This window comes from Salmo salar, chromosome ssa20, assembly GCF_905237065.1.
Source record: "Salmo salar chromosome ssa20, Ssal_v3.1, whole genome shotgun sequence".
Lineage (NCBI taxonomy): Eukaryota > Metazoa > Chordata > Actinopteri > Salmoniformes > Salmonidae > Salmo > Salmo salar.
In genome coordinates this window covers 51,456,662-51,476,637 of record NC_059461.1, presented here as the reverse complement: position 1 = coordinate 51,476,637, position 19,976 = coordinate 51,456,662, and the positions used below count along the sequence as shown (strand labels likewise).

General features: G+C 40.9%; 1 protein-coding gene across 1 annotated transcript; it reads left to right on the top strand.

Annotated features, from left to right (window-relative positions):
- Positions 1-1,367: 1,367 nt before the first annotated feature.
- kcnk6 (potassium two pore domain channel subfamily K member 6) lies at positions 1,368-19,168 on the top strand. The gene is made up of 3 exons (NM_001139781.1): positions 1,368-1,754; positions 15,064-15,459; positions 17,897-19,168. The coding sequence occupies exons 1-3, from the start codon at positions 1,439-1,441 to the stop codon at positions 18,127-18,129; spliced, it is 945 nt and encodes a 314-aa protein (NP_001133253.1). The 5' UTR covers positions 1,368-1,438; the 3' UTR covers positions 18,130-19,168.
- The last annotated feature ends 808 nt before the right edge of the window (positions 19,169-19,976 follow it).

Sequence of the window (19,976 nt, the reverse complement as noted above, 5' to 3'; positions counted from 1 at the left end):
AATAAAGTATCACGGGTCAAAGGGAAACCACACTGGCAAATCAACACTTACAAGTGACAAAATGCTATTCTCAGTTTATGCCCACTCTAACCATATGGCCGAGTATGTCCCCTACCAGAATGGCTTATTTGTGACTTCTCCAATGATGATAACAGGTAAGGGGCCCAAGGGGAGGTCATGTACTAGATGCTGGTCAGGCCCGGATTACCGAGCGAGCACGTTCCCCGAGGCCCCTAACCTCCAGTGGGCCCCCAACCGACTGGAGGGAAATTTGCATTAAAACTGCACAATTTTCTCTCAGCCTCATGGCAAAATGTGAAGAATAGCATGAGATGAGCTATAAAACAGCACATTTTTCTCTTTGTCCCATGGCACAATATGTAGAATTGCAGGAAATTTGCTTTAAAACTGCAAAATGACCTCTCAGCCAAATGATAAAATGTGTACAATAGCATAAAATTGCACATTTTTTATCTGCCCCATGGCAAAATGTGTTGAAATGCAGAAAGTTAGCTGTTTTCCTAAAAGAAAATCTGTTTTGGGGGCCCCGGGGTTTCAAATGCAACAGTCCAGGGCTGTCTGTGGTGCTGAATTGGTTAACGGGAACTTGCTGAGTCAGAGGCTCTGTTTTCACCAGATAATGTGGCATTGATCGTGTTATTGTGAAAATATGTGAGTGGTCTTAGATTACCTTTTGGCACGCTATCAAATAAAGTCAACAGGGTGTTTGCCTAATCCTCACTGTGCACATTGCCCTGCTATAGTTCAGTGTATGGTTGGCAAGAAGAAAAACATATCCTGGTGATGCTGTTTTCTTCAGCTGCAGCATGTGATCCGATGGCTCCCCTAATCACATGTATTAGTTTTACATAAAAGCTCAAGGAGAAGCAATCTCTGTCTGCAATAACTATATGAAGCCATTATGGACATATGAAACTAGAAGGGTGAAACGCTCTAGTTCCTTTTTGGTCCTTTGGCCTCACTTTAGTGTTCACAAATCTGAGACTGACTGGATAATTTAGTCTATAGCTTCACCTAGGGATTGTTGGAGCCTTTTCCCTATATTTTCCCTATCCGGGTTTGAAAACCCCAAAGAGAACCCTCTGGGGAAAAGGGTAGCCCTCCCCACTGTTTCTGGATCAGGTCTTGGTCTATTTTCTGGGGCTTATTTGGAGGATTGAAACGTTGATATCGTTGCAGATAGAAATACAACGTAAAAGACCAAGAACTTGCGGTTATCATTAGGAACAGCAGGGAGCAGTGTATTCTCAAAATGTTTATCTGCAGAGTTCTAGGCGTTTGAACACACCCCTGTCAAACTTGTACCAGTGGGGTGGAGGACAGCCAAAACTTAAAACTTGAGGAGACGACGGGGCCACGGAAGTAGGCTACAAAGTAACAGTTTGGCGGATGACATTGAAAGCGGAAAAAGGGGGAAATGTCTTCGGGGTACAAATCTTGGATACTGCTTACAGGTTTTATACTATTCTATGTTGCTTATCTGTTGCTTGGAGCGCTTGTTTTCTCCACCATCGAACGGCCGGTGGAGGACAAACTAAAAAGTGACATACAAGTCCTGAAAGAAGAGTTTCTCAACCAAAGTTGCGTCAATGCAACATCACTTGAAAACTTTTTGGAGAAAGTTTTACAAGCCAATAAGTATGGAATATCTATCCTTCCGAATTCTTCTGCGAGTTCAAATTGGGACTTTGCTTCCTCTTTGTTCTTCGCCAACACTTTAGTAACAACAGTCGGTAAGTAAATAGCCTATACTTGTCGATGTTAGGCCGACATCGTTTCCGTTTTGTTTCGGTTGGTCCATATAAGACAAATCCATATAGACAATTCTAAACAATTTAAGTGCTAATATAGCAAGATACTCAAGGAAACACTGATCGCTTACAGATTACAATTGCAGTTCCTACTAGCCATTATTTTGTATTCCGTGACTAAAAACATGCCACGCATCAATGGGCCCTTGTGATTTTCAGGTAACCTTGCCCCGGTATCAGTGCGTTAATAAGGATCGGACCCTTTTTTTCAATTTTCGCCTAAATTAACATACCTAAATCTAACTGCCTGTAGCTCAGGACCTGAAGCAAGGATATTCCTATTCTTGATACCATTTTAAAGGAAACACGTTGACGTTTGTGGAAATGTGAAGTTAATCTAGGAGAATAACACATTAGATATGGTAAAAGATAATACAAAGAAAAAAACATGCGTTTTACTCTTTACCATCTTTGAAATGCAAGAGGCCATAATGTATTATTCCAGCCCGTGCGCAATTTAGGGTTTGGCCACTAGATGGGAGCAGTGTATGTGCACAGTTTTAGACTGATCCAATGCACCATTGCATATCTGTTCAAAATGTTGTCTCACGACTGCCCAAATGTGCCTAACTGGTTTATTAATACATTTTCCATTTCATAATTGTGCGCACTCCTCAAAAAATAGCATGGTATTCTTTCACTGTAATAGCTACTGTAAATTGGACCGTGCCGTTAGATTAACAAGAATTTAAGCCTTCTGCCCATATCAGTCTCTGTCCTGTGAATTTCTTTTGTTACTTACAACCTCATGCTAATCACATCAGCCTACGTTAGCTCAACTGTCCCGCAGGGGGGGACACTGATCCCGTAGAGAAGGGGTGGGCAATTCCAGTCCTCGAGGGCCTGATTGGTGTCAGTTTTGCCCCAGCTAACACACCTGACTCAAATAATCACCTAATCATGATCTTCAGTTCAGAATGCAATTTGATTAATCAGCTGTGTTTGCTAGGGATGGATTAAAAGTGTGACACCAAGCAGTTTTGGCTGGCTGCGTTTGATACAGATTGATCGGTGTCTGGATGACGCTAACCTGGACGACGCTGGGCCAATTCACTGCAACACTCTCCTCATTGCAACACTTCGGCTGAAGTCGTGACAATAAGTATTTAACTCCTTTGTTGTGGCAACATGATGCTGCTGTTCATTTTGCTGGTGTCTACCCTTGGCTTTTACAATGTTGGCGATACATTGGAGCCCGTTGCACTGTGAATGAGGAAATATATGATTGTTTCTCCCTCGAGTATTGTGAGAAACCCCACGCTTGCTCCAGAAATGCGCATGAGAACTACGCACATTTCTCCCGAACAATATCGGAGAAATCGGACTCTTACGCTTACATGTCAGGACTGTTCTCTTGGTACTTAACCATGTCTCTGGACTTCACACATCTCCTGAAATATGTGGCGTTAAAGACTCTGGTGACTATGGATTCTCGTTCAAGTGCTGTCTGTAACTCCAAATGTTGTAACCCTCGATCTAGACTTGCCATTATCTTGCTGCTTCTTTTGTCTGGAAATGTCCAGTCTAATCCAGGTCCTGACATTCTTACCCCTGCCGAATTAAGTAGTCAGAGTGGCCTGAAGTTTTTGCATATGAATGTAAGAAGCCTTCTGCCGAAGCTTGATTTTTGTGACTATATGGTAAAAACTGCCAACCTGGATGTATTTATGCTTTCTGAAACCTGGCTTAAAAAATCTATTACAGACAAAAATATTGTCATAAATGGTTACAATGTTTTTCGTACAGATCGTAAATCTAAGGGTGGTGGTGTTGCTGTATATGTAAAAGACAAGTTCTCTGTGGTCATTCTGACTTCTGTTACTAAACCTAAGCAATTTGAATATCTGTCTTTGAACCTAAACTTTGGCTCATCTTTAAATATTGTATCTTGCTGTTATAGACCTCCATCTGCTACTGCTGGCTCTCTGGATTGTATTTTCAAATTGTTATCACAGAATGTCAATTCTGAGTTTGTCCTGATGGGTGAATCAGGACTGGCTAACATCTAGCTCTGATCAACTTAAAATTCTGTGCAATACCTACAATCTTACTCAGATTGTCAATAGTGTAGCTAGGTTGAATATAAAATATCCTCTGAAATCCACTTTGATTGATTTGATCTTAACCAATACTCCTCATCGTTTTAATGCTTCTGGTATTTTCACTGTGCTATTGCCTGTGTGAGAGATGGTAAAATTCCTAAGCATTCTCCACGTGTCATTATGAAAAGAAACTGGAAGCGGTTTGATATTCAAGGTTTTTTACATGATGTATCTAGCATTGAATGGAATTAATCCCTGATGTTGAACTAGCCTTTTCTTACTTCCACAATGCATTCCAGGATGTATGCAATAGGCATGCCCCTTTTAAAAAATTCAGGATTAATGGCAGAGAGAACCCTTGGTTTACTAAGGAACTTACAAAAATCATAAGGGAACGAAATGCTATGTGGGCTAAAGCAAGAGGGACTGGTTTGGCAGATGATTGGATGGCTTTTAAATGTCTTTGAAATATGGGTGTGGCTATGATCCGTAAATTGAAAGCAGACCACTACCTGAAATCTACTTCACAAAATTTTAATAATCCATCCAAATTTTGGCAAGTAGTGAAAGGTTTGGAGTGCAGAAAAGATGCACAGCTTCCTAAACAATAATTGTTTTTTGTTGGTCGACACTCAGATTGTAACTGAGATCCTCCATTCTGAAAGCCTTGAACCAGCATTTTTTAGATGCAGGCAGTTTATTTGAAAAGGTCAAAGGTATAATTGAGCCCCCTATAAATGTACCTGAGACCCCTGTGCACTCCTTCACCAGGTTTTCCTTTTCATCCTTCTCTGTTTCAGAAGTGTGTAAGGCCCTGAAAGAAATTGATAAAAAAAATCTCCTGGTTCTGATGAACTAGACCCCCGCCTCCTACACCTAGCCGCTGACATCATTGCTCCCCCCTTAACATGTGTTTTTAACCTTACGCTTGATGTTAAGGAAATCCCCAAGTTATGGAAATCTGCTTCTGTACTGCCTCTCCTGAAAGGTGGAGATCCCTCGCTACTTGACAACTATCGACCCATTTCAAAATTGTCTGTACTATCAAAGGTACTGGAGTCCTTAGTTAGTAGGCAGCTAAAGACCTACTTCCAAGAAAACTATCTTAAATGGAATGCAATCAGGTTTTAGGTCTGGCCACAGCTGTTTCATCAACATTGAAGGTTTTAAATAACATCCGCTGTGCTCTTGATAAGAAGTTACATTGTGTGTCTGTTTTTATTGATTTGTCGAAGGCTTTTGACACCGTGGACCATGCTGTGTTAGTGCAAAGGTTAAAATGTTGTGGAATTACTGGTCATGCTCTAGATTGGTTTATAAATTACCTATCAAATCGTACACAATGTGTAATGGCGGATGGTTGCAAATCTGAGTACATAGAGGTGTGCTCAGGTGTTCTGAAAGGTTCTATTTTGGGCCCACTGTTGCTCATTTTGTATATCAACAACATTGGGGATCTTATTGAAACAGCGGATGTTCATTTTTATGCAGATGATACTGTTCTTTATTCAAGTGGTAGTAGTTTCTTTAGCTTTTGAAAATGCCCAAAGAGCATTTACCATCAAACAAAATCTGTATGATTTAAAGCTGATTATAAATTCGGGTAAAACAAAATGCATGGTATTTTCAAATGCCAGGCATGTTATAAATCATGTCATTGCTACATTGGCTGGACATAATATAGAGCAAGTTAAAGTGTACTAATATTTGGGTGTGTGGGTTGATGCTGCGCTTCACTGTGCATGTAGAGAACTTGATAAGGAAGCTCAAGCTGAAAATAGGATTTTATTACCGGCATAAGGTTGTTTTTCTTTTGAGGCCAGGAAGGAGCTGGTACGATGTACATTACTGTCGGTTTTAGATTTTAGTGATTTTATATATATATATATATATATATGCAGGCCTCAGTCACTACCCTGAGAGCACTTGATTCAGTGTATCATGCAGCCCTCAGGTTCATTACAAATCATGGTCGTCATTGACCTTGCGTCGGATTAAACACTGGTATACACTGATTTATAAGGCCATATTGGGTAAAATGCCATTTTATCTCTGTTCTTCTTTTAGTTAGGTCAGTAAATAAGTATCAATTACGGTCCCATTCTGATTTGCTTCTAACAGTACCAAAAATTAGAACCGGTCATGGTAGAAATAGTTTTAGTTACTTAGCACCGTGGTCCTGGAATTCTCTTTTGAACATTTTAAAATGTGATGATCTAGTTTCGTTGATGGAGTTCAAACACTTGATCGATGTATATATCATAGAAGAGTGTAATTGTTTTTAGGCCAGCTGTTTTTAGTCAAGATGTTTGTGTTTTTAAATGTAATATGTTTTTGTTGTACTGTATGTGTGTTTTATAGTATTGTTTAATGTTGTGTGAGTGTATGTAATTTGGTTTGTCTGAAACGTTGTTCCCCTTGCTGCTATTGGACCAGGTCTCTCTTGGAAAAGAGATATTTATCTCAATGAGAATAAACCTGTATAAATAAAGGTAAAATTTAAAAAAAGGCCCTCGAGGACTGGAGTTGCCCACCCCTGCCGTAGAGGTTAGTTATTAGAGTAGGGATGGGCAACTGGCGGCCCTCCTTTTGAATACCCTCAGATCAATTTCCACTGACTCATTCAGGGTCAGTTAGAATAGTAGACTGACTACACTAAACAAGGTACAATTTCAAAATGTGGTTATGCGTCAGCAGTTTTTCTCAGTCACTGATAGTGAGTCAATTAGCCCATGTCAGCTAACATCTTTTAGATAGCTAAACTAGTTTAGCTGCTAGCTATCTAAAAGATGTTATCATAGTTGAATTACTGGCTTTGGGGCCCCCGTTGATTTTGTAAATTAGTCTCACTCAGACATAATTTCTCTCCACACTGACTAGTGTAGAATTGCAGGAAATTAACTGTAAAACAGCTAATTTGACGCTCCACCCCATGGCGAAATGAGTAGAATTGCAGGAAATTTGTTTTAACATTGCTTAATCTATTCTACGCCCCATTGCAAAATGTGTAGAATTGCATGAAATTAACTCTAAACTGTAAAAGAAAATCTCTACTGTCAAGGGGGGAGTCACTAAGAGGTTTTGCGAGCAATGTGTGGTGGATGTGGGTGAGCATCTGCGGCCTCATGAGTTCAGATTTAAGTGCCTTTGAACGGGGTATGGTAGTAAGTGCCAGGCGCACCGGTTTGTGTCAAGAACTGCAATGCTGCTGGGTTTTTCCACACAAGTTTCCAGTGTGTATCAAGAATGGTCCACCACCCAAAGGACATCCAGCCAACTTAACACAACTGGGAAGCATTGGAGTCAACATGGGCCAACATCCCTGTGGAATGGTGTTCCTAATAAAGTTTTTGAGAGGAATGGGAGATTTAACTTCCGTGTCAAGGTTTGGCTTTTTCGGGAGAGGCTTTATTACTGCCATTTTTAGTGAGCTTGGAATACAGCCGGATGATAGGGAGACGTTTATTATGTTCAACATAGGAGTGCCAAGCACAGGAAGTATCTCTTTCAGTAGTTTAGTTGGAATAGGGTCCAGTAGACAGCTGGAAGGTTTCTAGGCCATGACTGTACTTGGTTACTGTGTCGAGATACAGGATAACATTTTTTTTTTTTAAGTGTTAGGGTAGATGTCTGTGCAGTGGAGCTCATATGATATTGAGTTGCAATGATATTTGTTTAAATAGCCAGCTAACACGTTTCCTTTTGTCCTATTTCTACCAAAGCAATTCATTTTTTCGAAACTGTCCTAGCTTTGTAACGAAGCAGCTAACATCTGTAGTTTGCCTGTCAGGCAAGAAAATGAGAGTTGGAGGCAACATTGTGCTTCGCTCACAACGCTGTCACATGATCATCTCACTCCCTCCCTACAAAGACAACCAGCTAACTTTGTTTGCCCATCAAAATAGATGAGGAATTATTCTAAACCTGTTTAGCTAAATTGCACACAGTGTCATCTTTTAATATTTTATTTTCTACATCCTAAATAAATAAACAGTGGTTGATGTGTCGAATCTATAAACTTGTGGGACATACTTTGACTTCTTACCATCCATGGAAAGTAATCTGACCATGGGTCTTGGAGTGTGTGTACCCTATATAGCCTTTATGGTTATAAACTGACCCATCTATGAACATATTCATTAATGTCTTTGTGTACTCTCTCCTGTCTGATTATCCATCAGTCTGACACACTGTACATATGCACACCATTAACTCAGAAACAATCTAGCCACTAAGGGTTTCATAAAATAATTTTGGTTGATTTGAATGTGCTGTATAGCATCATAATGTGTGCGGGTGGGTGGAATGGGAGGCGAGTAACTGTATCACACAATTTATTATGGAAACCCCTAAGAGGTGATTTATTAAGAAGAGCGTGTGTATGGTTGAGAGACGGTGTGAGAGAGCGCGATGACGTTTCTGACCACAATTGTATCCTATTTGTTGCTCTGCTCCTCTCTCTTCCTCAGTCTGTTTCTCTTAGGTCAGTGAAGGTGAGTGAAGTGATGTGTAGAGTCAGGGCTCAGCAGCAGAAGGCAGGGAGGAAGAGGAGTTGGAGATGATAGGAGGCCTAAAGTGAAAGTGGGTTTTAGAGTTGTTTTTAAAAGTGGTATGAGTCTGTTTATTTTTTCAGATCTGGTGTTTAACGCCAACCTGTCTGCCACCAAATCCAATTCACTGAATTGTTGTCAAAGTAGGCTACTATTTCTACATTTTGTCAGGCCTGGTTTGTACTCAATCTTTTTGAGAGGGGTTATCTACATTTTGAAATAGTCTCTGAATAGTTGTTTGCATTTTTTACATTGACAACAATTCATACTTCTGTAACAATCAAATAGATTACTTTGTGGATTATGAAATACTTTCTGAATATTGTCCTCTGGCATAAAAATAAATATTTAATATTTATGTAAATAATATTTAAGTATAATATATTATACTTGGTACATTACATTCTGAATGAGTAATTTAGTCAGATTTACTACAGTTTAAATACTCAAGTTCTTTGTTGCGTTGAGTGTTAATCTTTACACAATGGAAGACAAATGTTGTCATTCCTATTGACAAATGTGGTGTCATTAAAGAAGAGGTTGTGCTGTTTTAAACTAAGTTAACTTGGAATTGTCACTTGAGACAATTAGTTTTATCTCAAAGTCTCAGTAATCTACGGCAGCATTCTAGATTTCTATTGGTTTAAAGGGTTAACAGATGTTTGTACTCTGACGTCCTTGGCTAGGTGGAGGGAGTCTGGAAGGGCGTCTAGAACCCAGAGTTGATGAGTGCTCCGAATATTGTCTGCCATGACTACCTGTTCTGATAGGAATTCATGGAACTCCGTGAGGGATGCTGTATACGGCCCAGGAGGCCTGTAAACAGTAGCTATAAAATTGATTGAGTAGGCTGCATAGATTTCATGACTAGAACCTCAAAAGAAGAAAACGCCATATTTATTTTTTTGTAAATGTAAATTTGCTGTCATAAATGTTAGCAACACCACCTTTGCGGTATGTGTGGGGGATATGATCACTAGTGTAACCAGGAGGAGAGGCCTCATTTAACGCAGTTAATTCATCAGGCTTAAGCCATGTTTGTCAGGCCAATCGCATCAAGTTTTTGATTAGTTAATTGACTGACTGCCTTAGAAATGAGGTATCTAACATTAAGTAGTCCTATTTTGAGATTTGAGGTTTCACAATCTCTTTCAATAATGACAGGAATGGAGGAGGTCTTTAGATGAGTTAGAGCCCTGTCTATGTCGATAGATAAGATGAGATCACCCCTCCAGTGTTGGAGTGTTCCCCTGGCTATCCGTAAATAAAAACAAGAAAATGGTGCCATCTGGTTTGCCTAATGTAAGGAATTTGAAATGATTTATAATATTACTAGTGATGCTTAATGATATTTTAGCAATTACATTTACTTTTGATACTTAAGTATATTTAAAATCAAATACTTTTAGACCTTTTACTCAAGTAGTATTTTACTGGGTGACTTGAGTCATGTTCTATTAAGGTATTTTTTTAAAACTTTTACTCAAGTATGACAATTTGGTACTTTTTCCACCACTGCATGAATCTCAAGAAAGAGGGCCCAATTATCTACAAATTCAATCTTTTGGGAGACTGTTCTCAACCAGCGATTGAGTTGTGCGAGTCTTCTGTAGAGCTAATCGCTCTCCCTAACTAGGAGGGAGCCAGAGACAATTACTCGATGCCAACACATCTTTCTAGCTAAGCTACACGCTGAAGCTATTTTGCGCTTAGGGCCTTTGACTGTTTCATCCTAACATCGTTGGTGCCGACCTGGATAACAATATCTCTACACTCACCAGTATTAGCCTCAGCCAGCACCATCTTCAGACTAGCCTTTGCGTCATTAGCCCTGCCCCCTGGTAAACAGTGTATGATCGCTGGATGATTATTTTTAAGTCTAATACTGCGGGTAATGGAGTCGCCAATGACTAGGGGTTTTCAATTTGTCAGAGCTAATGGTGGGAGGCTTCGGCGGCTCAAACCCTGTAATGGGTGGAGGAGAGACCTGAGAAGGCTGTGACTCAGACTCGTTGCTTAGTGGTGAATACCGGTTGACAGTTTCTATCGGCTGAATGAGCGACACCGGTTGATCATGCCGACAGCATTTCTTTCAAGAAGCCGTGAAAAAATTGTCCGGCTGCTGGGACTGTGCAGGGGGATTAACACCACTACCTGTATTTACTGGTGGCACAGATGCTGTATCATCCTTTCCTACACTTAAATTGCCCTTACCTAATGATTGCGTCTGAAGCCGGGCTTGCAACTTGGCTATCCTCACCATAAGGTGATAGTACTCCTGCATATTATGAGTACAGCGACCTGCAATGAGAATGGAGGTCGACCGATTTAATCGGAATGGCCGATTTTAATTAGGGCCGATTCAAGTTTTCATAACAATCTGTATTTTTGGCCACCGAATTGCCGATTTTTTTTTTTTAAATGTTTGTAAAAAAATATATATATTTTTAAATATTAGGTTGTTTTTTTAAAAATTTGAATTAAAAAAAATGTTTTAAACAATTATTTATATATATTTTACTACACCTTTATTTAACTAGGCAAGTCAGATTAAGAACACCATTCTTATTTTCAATGACGGCCTAGAACAGGGGTTAACTGCCTTGTTCAGGGGGGATTCGGGGATTAGTTTTTGCAACCTTCTGGTTACTAGTCCAACGCTCTAACCACCTGCCTTACATTGCACTCCACGTGGAGCCTGCATGGCAGGCTGACTACCTGATACGCGAGGGCAGCAAGAAGCCAAGGTAAGTTGCTAGCTACTATTAAACTTATCTTTATAAAAAACGATCAATCTTAACATAATCACTAGTTAACTACACATGGTTGATGATATTACTAGTTTATCTAACGTGTCCTGCGTTGCATATAATCGATGCGGTGCCTGTTAATTTCTCATCGAATCACAGCCTACTTCGACAAACGGGTGATGATTTAACAAGCGCATTTGCGAAAAAAGCACTGTCGTTGCACCAATGTACCTAACCATAAACATCAATGTCTTTCTTTAAAATCAATACAAAAGTAAATGTTTTTAAACCTGCATATTTAGTTAATATTGCCTGCTAACATGAAATTGTGTCACTGCTCTTGCGTTCATTGCCTGGCTTGTTGCGAACTAATTTGCCAGAATTTTACGTAATTATGACATGCCATTGAAGGTTGTGCAGTGTAACAGGAATATTTAGACTTAGGGATGCCACCCGTTAGATAAAATACGGACCGGTTCCGTATTTCACTGAAAGAAAAAAAAAACGTTTTGTTTTCGAGATGATAGGATTACTTAATCCTATCCCAGGTATTCTTTAAAGAGGTGGGGTTTCAGGTGTCTCCAGAAGGTGGTGATTGACTCCGCTGTCCTGGCGTCGTGAGGGAGCTTGTTCCACCATTGGGGTGCCAGAGCAGCGAACAGTTTTGACTGGGCTGAGCGGGAACTGTGCTTCCGCAGAGGTAGGGGAGGCGAGCAGGCCAGAGGTGGATGAACGCAGTGCCCTAAACATTAGCTTTCTTACATGGCACATATTGCACTTTTACTTTCTTCTCCAACACTTTGTTTTTGCATTATTTAAACCAAATTGAACATGTTTTATTGTTTATTTGAGGCTAAATTGATTTTATTGATGTATTATATTAAGTTAAAATAAGTGTTCATTCAGTATTGTTGTAATTGTCATTATAACACTTTTTTTTTTAATCGGCCGATTAATCGTCATCGGCGTTGAAAAATCGTCCGACCTCTAAATGAGAAGGCATAATGTTATTTTTTTTGTCCTGCAGATCCATGTCCAGATAAAGCATCTGGGGTGAAAAAGTTAAATGAAATAAAAAAAAATAATGAAAAAAAAGTTGAGTGAGGAGCAGAGACAACTCGAAAGTGTGACGGAAGTGATGTCAAACTATCGCCCCGTAGCACTCACTTATGTAATCATGAAGTGCTTTGAGAGGCTAGTTAAGGACCATATCACTTCCATCTTACCTGACACCCTAGAGCTACTACAATTTGCATACCGTCCCAACAGATCTACGGACGACCCAATCTCCATTGCATTGCACACTGCCTTATCCCACCTGGACAAGAGGAACCACTATAACATCTGCTAAACTGTGTACGTGACCAACCAACTTTGATTTGTATTGTGACCGTGCTTGCTTTGTCTCTGGACATTTATTTAGCTATGGTATTGTGTTACCTAGGCATTCCTTTATCCCAGGGCTGTTTTTACTTTTTTCTTTCCATCAATTGAGCTGTTTTTGCTCTCGTTTTTAGTTAGGTCAAGTCTGATTAAAATGCAGCAAATGCTATTTTAAAATGCACTTTTCCCTGTTCATACAGGGCCATCTGCGGAAGGAACGGTTGTTGTGTAAATTTTTGTTCAGCAATGTGTAGTTTTGAAAAGCAAGCGACGCTCCCTTTCATCAACCTTATTTTGATTTATTGTCACATGGGAGTTCCTTTGTGTGTAGTGGTCTGCAGGCTATATTAGGCTAAATATGAGTTCCCCTCTTACTTTTCAGGACACTAACATAACTTGAGTATCTTGTGAAATGAACACAGAGTTTGACCTGAAAGTAGTTTTGGGGGTTTTATTACAAATCAAATAAGTTTTATTTGTCGCGTACACAGATTTGCTCCAACAGTGCAATAATAAAATAGAAAACAATGCACACTATATAGTTTAAGAAATATCACAGACCGAAATATATCAGATACCTTATAAAAAAGGTACGAGCGTGGATCAGAAAACCAGTCAGTATCTGGTGTGAGTGCCATTTGCTTATTGCAGCGTGACTCATCTCCTTCGCATAGAGTTGATTGTGGAATGTTGTTCCACTCTTGAATGGCTGTGCGAAGTTGCTAGATATTGGTGGGTACTGGAACACGCTGTCGTACACGTCGATCCAGAGCATCCCAAACATGCATAATTTGTGACATGTCTGGTGAGTAGGCAGGCCATGGAAGAACTGAGACATGTTCAGCTTCCAGGAATTGTGTACAGATCCTTGCGACATGTGACCGTGCATTATCATGCTGAAACATGAGGTGATGGCGGGGGATGAATGGCACGACAATGGGCCTCAGGATCTCGTCACGGTATCTCTGTGCATTCAAATGGCCATTGATAAAATGCAATTGTGTTTGTTGTCCGTAGCTTATGCCTGCCCATACCATATCCCCACCGCCACCATGGGGCACTCTGTTCACAACGTTGACATCAGCAAACCGCTCACCCACACAACGCCATACATGTGGTCTGCGGTTGCGAGGCCAGTTGGACGTACTGCCAAATTCTCTAAAACAACATGGGAGGTGGCTTATGGTAGAGAAATGAACATTCAATTGTCTGGCAACAGCTCTGGTGGAAATTCCTGAAGTCAGCATGCCAATTGCACATTCCCACAACTTGAGACAACTTTGGCATCGTGTTGTGACAACAGCACATTTTAGAATGGCCTTTGGCACAATGTTTACCTGTGTAATTATCATGCTGTTTATTCAACTTCTTGATATGCCATACCTGTCAGGTGGATAGATTGTTTTGGCAAAGGAGAAATGCTCACTAACAGGGATGTAAACAAATTTGTGCACAATATTTTAGAGAAATAAGCTTTTTGTTTGTGTGAAATTTCTGGCATCTTTTATTTCAGGTCATGAAACATGGGACCAACACTTTACATGTTGTTTTATTTTTTGATGTATGTGGACACATTTTACATTTTAGTCATTTAGCAGACGCTCTTATCCAGAGCGACTTACTGTAGTGAATGCATACATTTAAATTCATTTCATACATTTAAAAAAAAATATATTCTCATACTGGCCCCCCGTGAGAATCAAACCCACAACCCTGGCGTTGCAAACACCATGCTCTACCAACTGAGCCACAGGGACACCCCTTCAAATGAGTGGATTCAGATATTTCAGCCACAGCCTTTGCTGACTGGTGTATAAAACCAAGTACACCGCCATGCAATCTCCATAGACAAACACTGGCAGTAGAATGACCTTACTGAAGAGCTCAGTGACTTTTAAAGTGGCACCGTCATAGGATGCCACCTTTCCAACAAGCCAGTTCGTCGAACTTCTTCAGGTTGTTAGTGATGTGCACGCCAAGGACCCTCTCCACTGCGGCCCGGTCTGGATGGGGGGCGTGCTCACTCTCCTGCTCTCTCCTGTAGTCCACGATCAGCTCGTTTTTGTTGAGTGAAAGGACTTTCTAGAATGTCTCCTTTTTTGGGGGGGGGTTGGAAAAGGGAGGTAGCTTAGCTTATTAGTCAAATTAACATTTGAGAGGGGTGAGTGAGTCACGCTTTTCAGAGATTATTCAAAACGGGCTACTCTTGAAATGAAAGAAATCAGCCCTTAGGTAGCCTACTTTAAAAAGGTTTCAGCTTATTACTGGTTCACCTTTTGATTGTTTGATTGTTTGCGGTTTCTATCATGGATTGTGTTAACTTTCATTTTGTTCAATGATAACCGATTTGTTTCCATCATAGCTTTAATTTGTTGGATGGCGAGATCAGTAACCTCTGGCAACGGCATGTTATCTGCCATTGTGCTGTTTGCTTGTATGGGATCCTAATAACTTCTATGCTCTTGCTCTTTTTTTCTCTCTCTTACTTTCTCTCCACCCTCCCCAGGATATGGGCACACTACGCCCCTGTCGGACACGGGAAAAGCCTTCTCCATCTTCTACGCCCTGCTGGGAGTGCCCTTCACCATGCTGGTGCTCACCGCCTGCGTCCAGAGACTCATGCACCCGGTGACCTACGGGCCCATCAGCATGTGCCGCCAGAGGATCGGCCTGGACCCTCTCACCGCCACTGCCTTCCACTTTGCCATCCTGCTGCTGCTGGTGGTGCTGGGCTTCTTTGTGGTACCCGCCGTGGTTTTCAGCCACATCGAGGACACCTGGTCCTTCCTGGACGCCATATACTTCTGCTTCATCACGCTGTGTACCATCGGCCTGGGCGACTACGTGCCCGGCGAGAAGCCCGGACAGAAGTTCAGGTCGCTCTATAAGATCTCTGTGATGGGTGAGTCATGAACTAGTCTGTGTTTGATAACAGGGCGTGGCACACTGACACTGCTCAGACTGATGTCATAGAAATTCTGTGATACTCATTACTCATTCAACTTAAATATTGGTGTTCATGATGTCATGTTAGAATTGTTTGCCCTGAAGTCTCTTTCCTATGAATCGAAAACAAGGAAACAATAGTGTGAACAGTGACGGAATGATTGGGTGGAGTTTGCATCAATGTTTTAAGCACAGGGGTATGAATAGGAATAAGTAGACTTGACAGTTTGGACCATGTGCAGACACTTGAGTGAAGGTTAACCGGGAAAGTCACGCCAAGTCATCATGGCGCCTCCTGAGTGCTCCTCCTCCCCTCAAGTAGTGCATTCCAGTCAAAAGGGTCCATAACGTCCAAGGAAGCGATTTTTAAGAACTAATAAAAAATAAAATAATCTTCTTATTTTTTTAAAATGAGCTTATTGTAAGATATATTTGAAATACTCCTCATTTGAAGATGAGAGAGGACAGGACACCTCTGCTCTACATTTTACATTACATTTTAGTCATTTAGCAGACGCTCTTATCCAGAGCGACTTACAGTAGTGAATGCATACATTTCATTTCATGCATTTATTTTTTTTTATATTTTTTTTGGACTGGCCCCCGATGGGAATCGAACCCACAACCCTGGCGTTGCACACACCATGCTCTACCAACTGAGCCACATGCTCTACATTGTGTTCAATGTATAGACTTCTTGTGGGCCAAATGTCAGGAGATATTAGTTCAGAATGATGACTTGGCGTGACTTTCCCAGTTAACCTGGCTCAGCTGATGAAAGAAAATGTATGCATTCCTTATCCCTGTGTTGACCATAGACATGTAATTCTGATACTGCATATATGCAATACGGTTTATCGTTTTGACTATATTTGTAGAAGTTTGAGGAGGCCCTCTTGTGGTTTTCAGGAGGAAACTAAACGGTGTCGCACCACTGCCCCCTCCATGTATCTCACAATGTCAGTGATTTGGTTGGTATACTGCATGTGTGAATTTCAATTGGGCTTCTTGTTTTGGGAAGAGTGCAATGTGTGGTGTGATTGCTCTCGTCTTAAGGACATGTTGCAGTAGGGAGTTAACGATACCACACCACCATCTACCCCACTTGTACTGGGAGGGATTTCATGTTGTCACATGACATTTTATCAGAGTCATGCTCTTAGTTTAAGGTATAATTGAATTACCCTTTTATTCTCTCTCAAAATAACCTCACTGTTTAGAGCCTAGTGGTGTTTGTTGTACTGCTATTGTGGTGGCTGGCTCTGTGGCGTTGTCTCGGGGTCCGCGCGCATTGTTTCAATACGCAACTTGTTGCCTTGTTTTAGGGCACTGTGTTTTGTTTGATCATGTCACATGACCTGGATTTTAACTTTTGTTTAAAGCTTGTTCATCACACTTTCCCCTTTTTAAATATATATATTTTTTGTCGTATGGTCCAGCACCATCCTCAGACAATTGCTTTAATTTTGGGTGTAATTCTCAAAGGTTAAAATCTGTCATCTGACATGATCAACCAAAACACAGGGCCCTAACTATGTAGGCCAGATCCTCCTGATTGGTTGTTCTCATTTCCTAGGAGGATTAGCAACTACTAGAAAATAGGTGGTTTTGCTCATATCAGAATACACTTTTCCTGTGAATACCCTACAAAGCCTCCTGAGTGGTGCAGCGGTCTAAGGCACTGCATCCCAGTGCTAGAGGTATCACTACAGACCCGGGCTCGATCCCAGGCTGTGTCGCAGCCGGCACGACCGGGAGACCCATGAGGCGGCGCACAATTGGCCCAGCGTCGTCCAGGTTAGGGGAGGGTTTGGCCGACCGGGTTGTCTGTGTCCCATCGCTCTCTAATGACTCCTTGTGGCGGGCCGGCTGCATGCACTCTGACTTTGGTTACCAGTTGTACAGTGTTTTCTCCGACACATTAGTGTGGCTGGCTTCCGGGTTAAACGAGCATTGTGTCAAGAAGCAGTGCGGCTTGGCAGGGTCGTGTTTTAGAGAACGCATTGCTCTCGACCTTCGCCTCTCCCAAGTCCGTATGGGAGTTGCAGCGACGGGACAAGACAGTAACTACCAATTTGGATATCTCAAAATTGGGGAGAGAAAAAGGGGTAAAGTACAAAAAATATATATATACCCCACAACATGGCATGACAGAATTTAAAGTCACAAGGGAGGTGTAAGTCTACTCTGCTTATTGACCTGCACTGAAACAAATGAACCATGATATGGCATAAAAGCAGAACTGTATCGTGAGGAAGCCTGTTGAAAAGTTGGCCACCTTGTCCATCAGGAATGCACCACGAGCACACCAGTGTGGTGAGTTTGTGCTTTGTGAGACAAGTGACTTATGTCCATGTATAACGCTTCTTGAATTAATTTTGTTCTCTCTGTAGTGTACCTGTTTCTAGGGCTGATGATAATGTACCTGGTCCTGCGTGCCTTCCACCGGATGGCCGACCTGCATGGCCTGACTTCTTTCTTCCAGCTCCCCCACTGTGACGAGGATACAGAGGAGGATAAGGAGCCCATTATCGAGGCCGGCCCTGAGGACCAGCATGAGGCAGAGGCCTCGGCCAAGCCCCTGGATCCAGCCTCCCAGACCTCCTATAACACCATCAACCGATAAGGACTCACTCCACTCTGGACTGTTCTCCTTTACACAAGTCAGGTCAAACAGCTAAACAGTCACTGTTTTACAGCAACACAGGGGATGAGTCATACATAGGCACCAAAGACTGTCGTTACTGCTGTGAGGAAACTCACGGCTCAGGTCAGACCTTCCTGCTACGACAGCTCAACTGAACCAAAAAGAAACAGAACTCTACAGATGCCCCAGTGCACCCAGTTAACACTTGGCAAGGGTTGTTCGTCAAGGTGGGAGAAGGTTGTTGTTCCATAACCTCTAGAGAACACTTCTGGTTGGGACTGATGAGGATTATTTGTCACTTTTTGATGTTGTTTCAGACCAAAATATATATAGATAGGTTTATCATATACCGATATTTTCTTGTGAATGTATTTTCATGTACCCTTTTGTGGTTTTAGGTCAGGGTTGATCAAGGAAGGTCGTACAGAAATATCGGATGTTTCAAAATTAAACAACCTCATTATAGTGGCCATCTTTGAATGAGTTTGTTGCCTCTCCCCAGTAATTAAGTGAAAAAGCCATTGCTTGAGACTTTGTCTTGAGTCATATGATGGAGCACATTCCCAGGACCCCCATGGCTTTGTTTTTGCCTGTTGTGTAACATGATTGTGTGTTTCAAATACATTAAGTATTTCATCTGACGGATTACAAATGTAGGGAATAAAAGGTTTGAAAATAAAAAACAAGTATCTGTGTTCTGATGTGTAGTTGTCTAAAGTTAAATATTAGGATTTTCTGTCATTGTGAAAGTATGTATTTTAGCATGTATGAAGTTTGTCCACCTTGAACAATGTAGCAACTAACAATGTAATAACAGACAATGTAATAGCTTTTATATGTATAATTGAATAAATGCTGATAATGTAGATTGCCAATGTTTATAATGCTAAAGTTTGTGCATAATTTAATTATTACATTATGCATTGATTATCAAATTGAAGTGGGTAACTTATGAATGTAATAATTTTAACCAATGTAATAACAAAATTATTAAACTAAATTCACTCTTGTTTTTTCATTAATATCAAGTGTCATGCTTCAGTAATAGTGGACCTCACGCCACACCACATTCCTGAATCCTTATTTGATATTACTAAAGGAATGTAATTGGACAGTTCATTAAACCAGGGGACTAATGTTGGAGGGCCCATACTCCTGTTTCCCTGCAGACATAAATGGGGAGGTTGTGGCATTTGAATTACAACACACTTAGATATGACAACAGTTTGGGACTGTATTATCTGTAATATCTAGTTGAAGTCGGATGTTTACATACACCTTAGCCAACTACATTTAAACTCAGTTTTTCACAATTCCTGACATTTAATCCTAGTAAAAATTCCCTGTCTTAGGTCAGTTAGGATCACTTTATTTTAAGAATGTGAAATGTAATAGAGTGATTTATTTCAGCTTTTATTTCTTTCATCACATTTCCAGTGGGTCAGAAGTTTACATACACTCAATTAGTATTTGGTGGCATTGCCTTTAAATTGTTTAACTTGGGTCAAACGTTTCGGGTAGCCTTCCACAAGCTTCCCACAATAAGTTGGGTGAATTTTGGCCCATTCCTCCTGACAGAGCTGGTGTAACTGAGTCAAGTTTGTAGGCTTCCTTGCTCTCACAAGCTTTTTCAGTTCTGCCCACAAATGTTCTATGGGACTGAGGTCAGGAATTTGTGATGGCCACTCCAATACCTTGACTTTGTTGTCCTTAAGCCATTTTGTCACAACTTTGGAAGTATGCTTGGGGTCATTGTCCATTTGGAAGACCCCTTTGCGACCAAGCTTTAACTTCCTGACTGATTTCTTGATGTTGCTTGAATATAT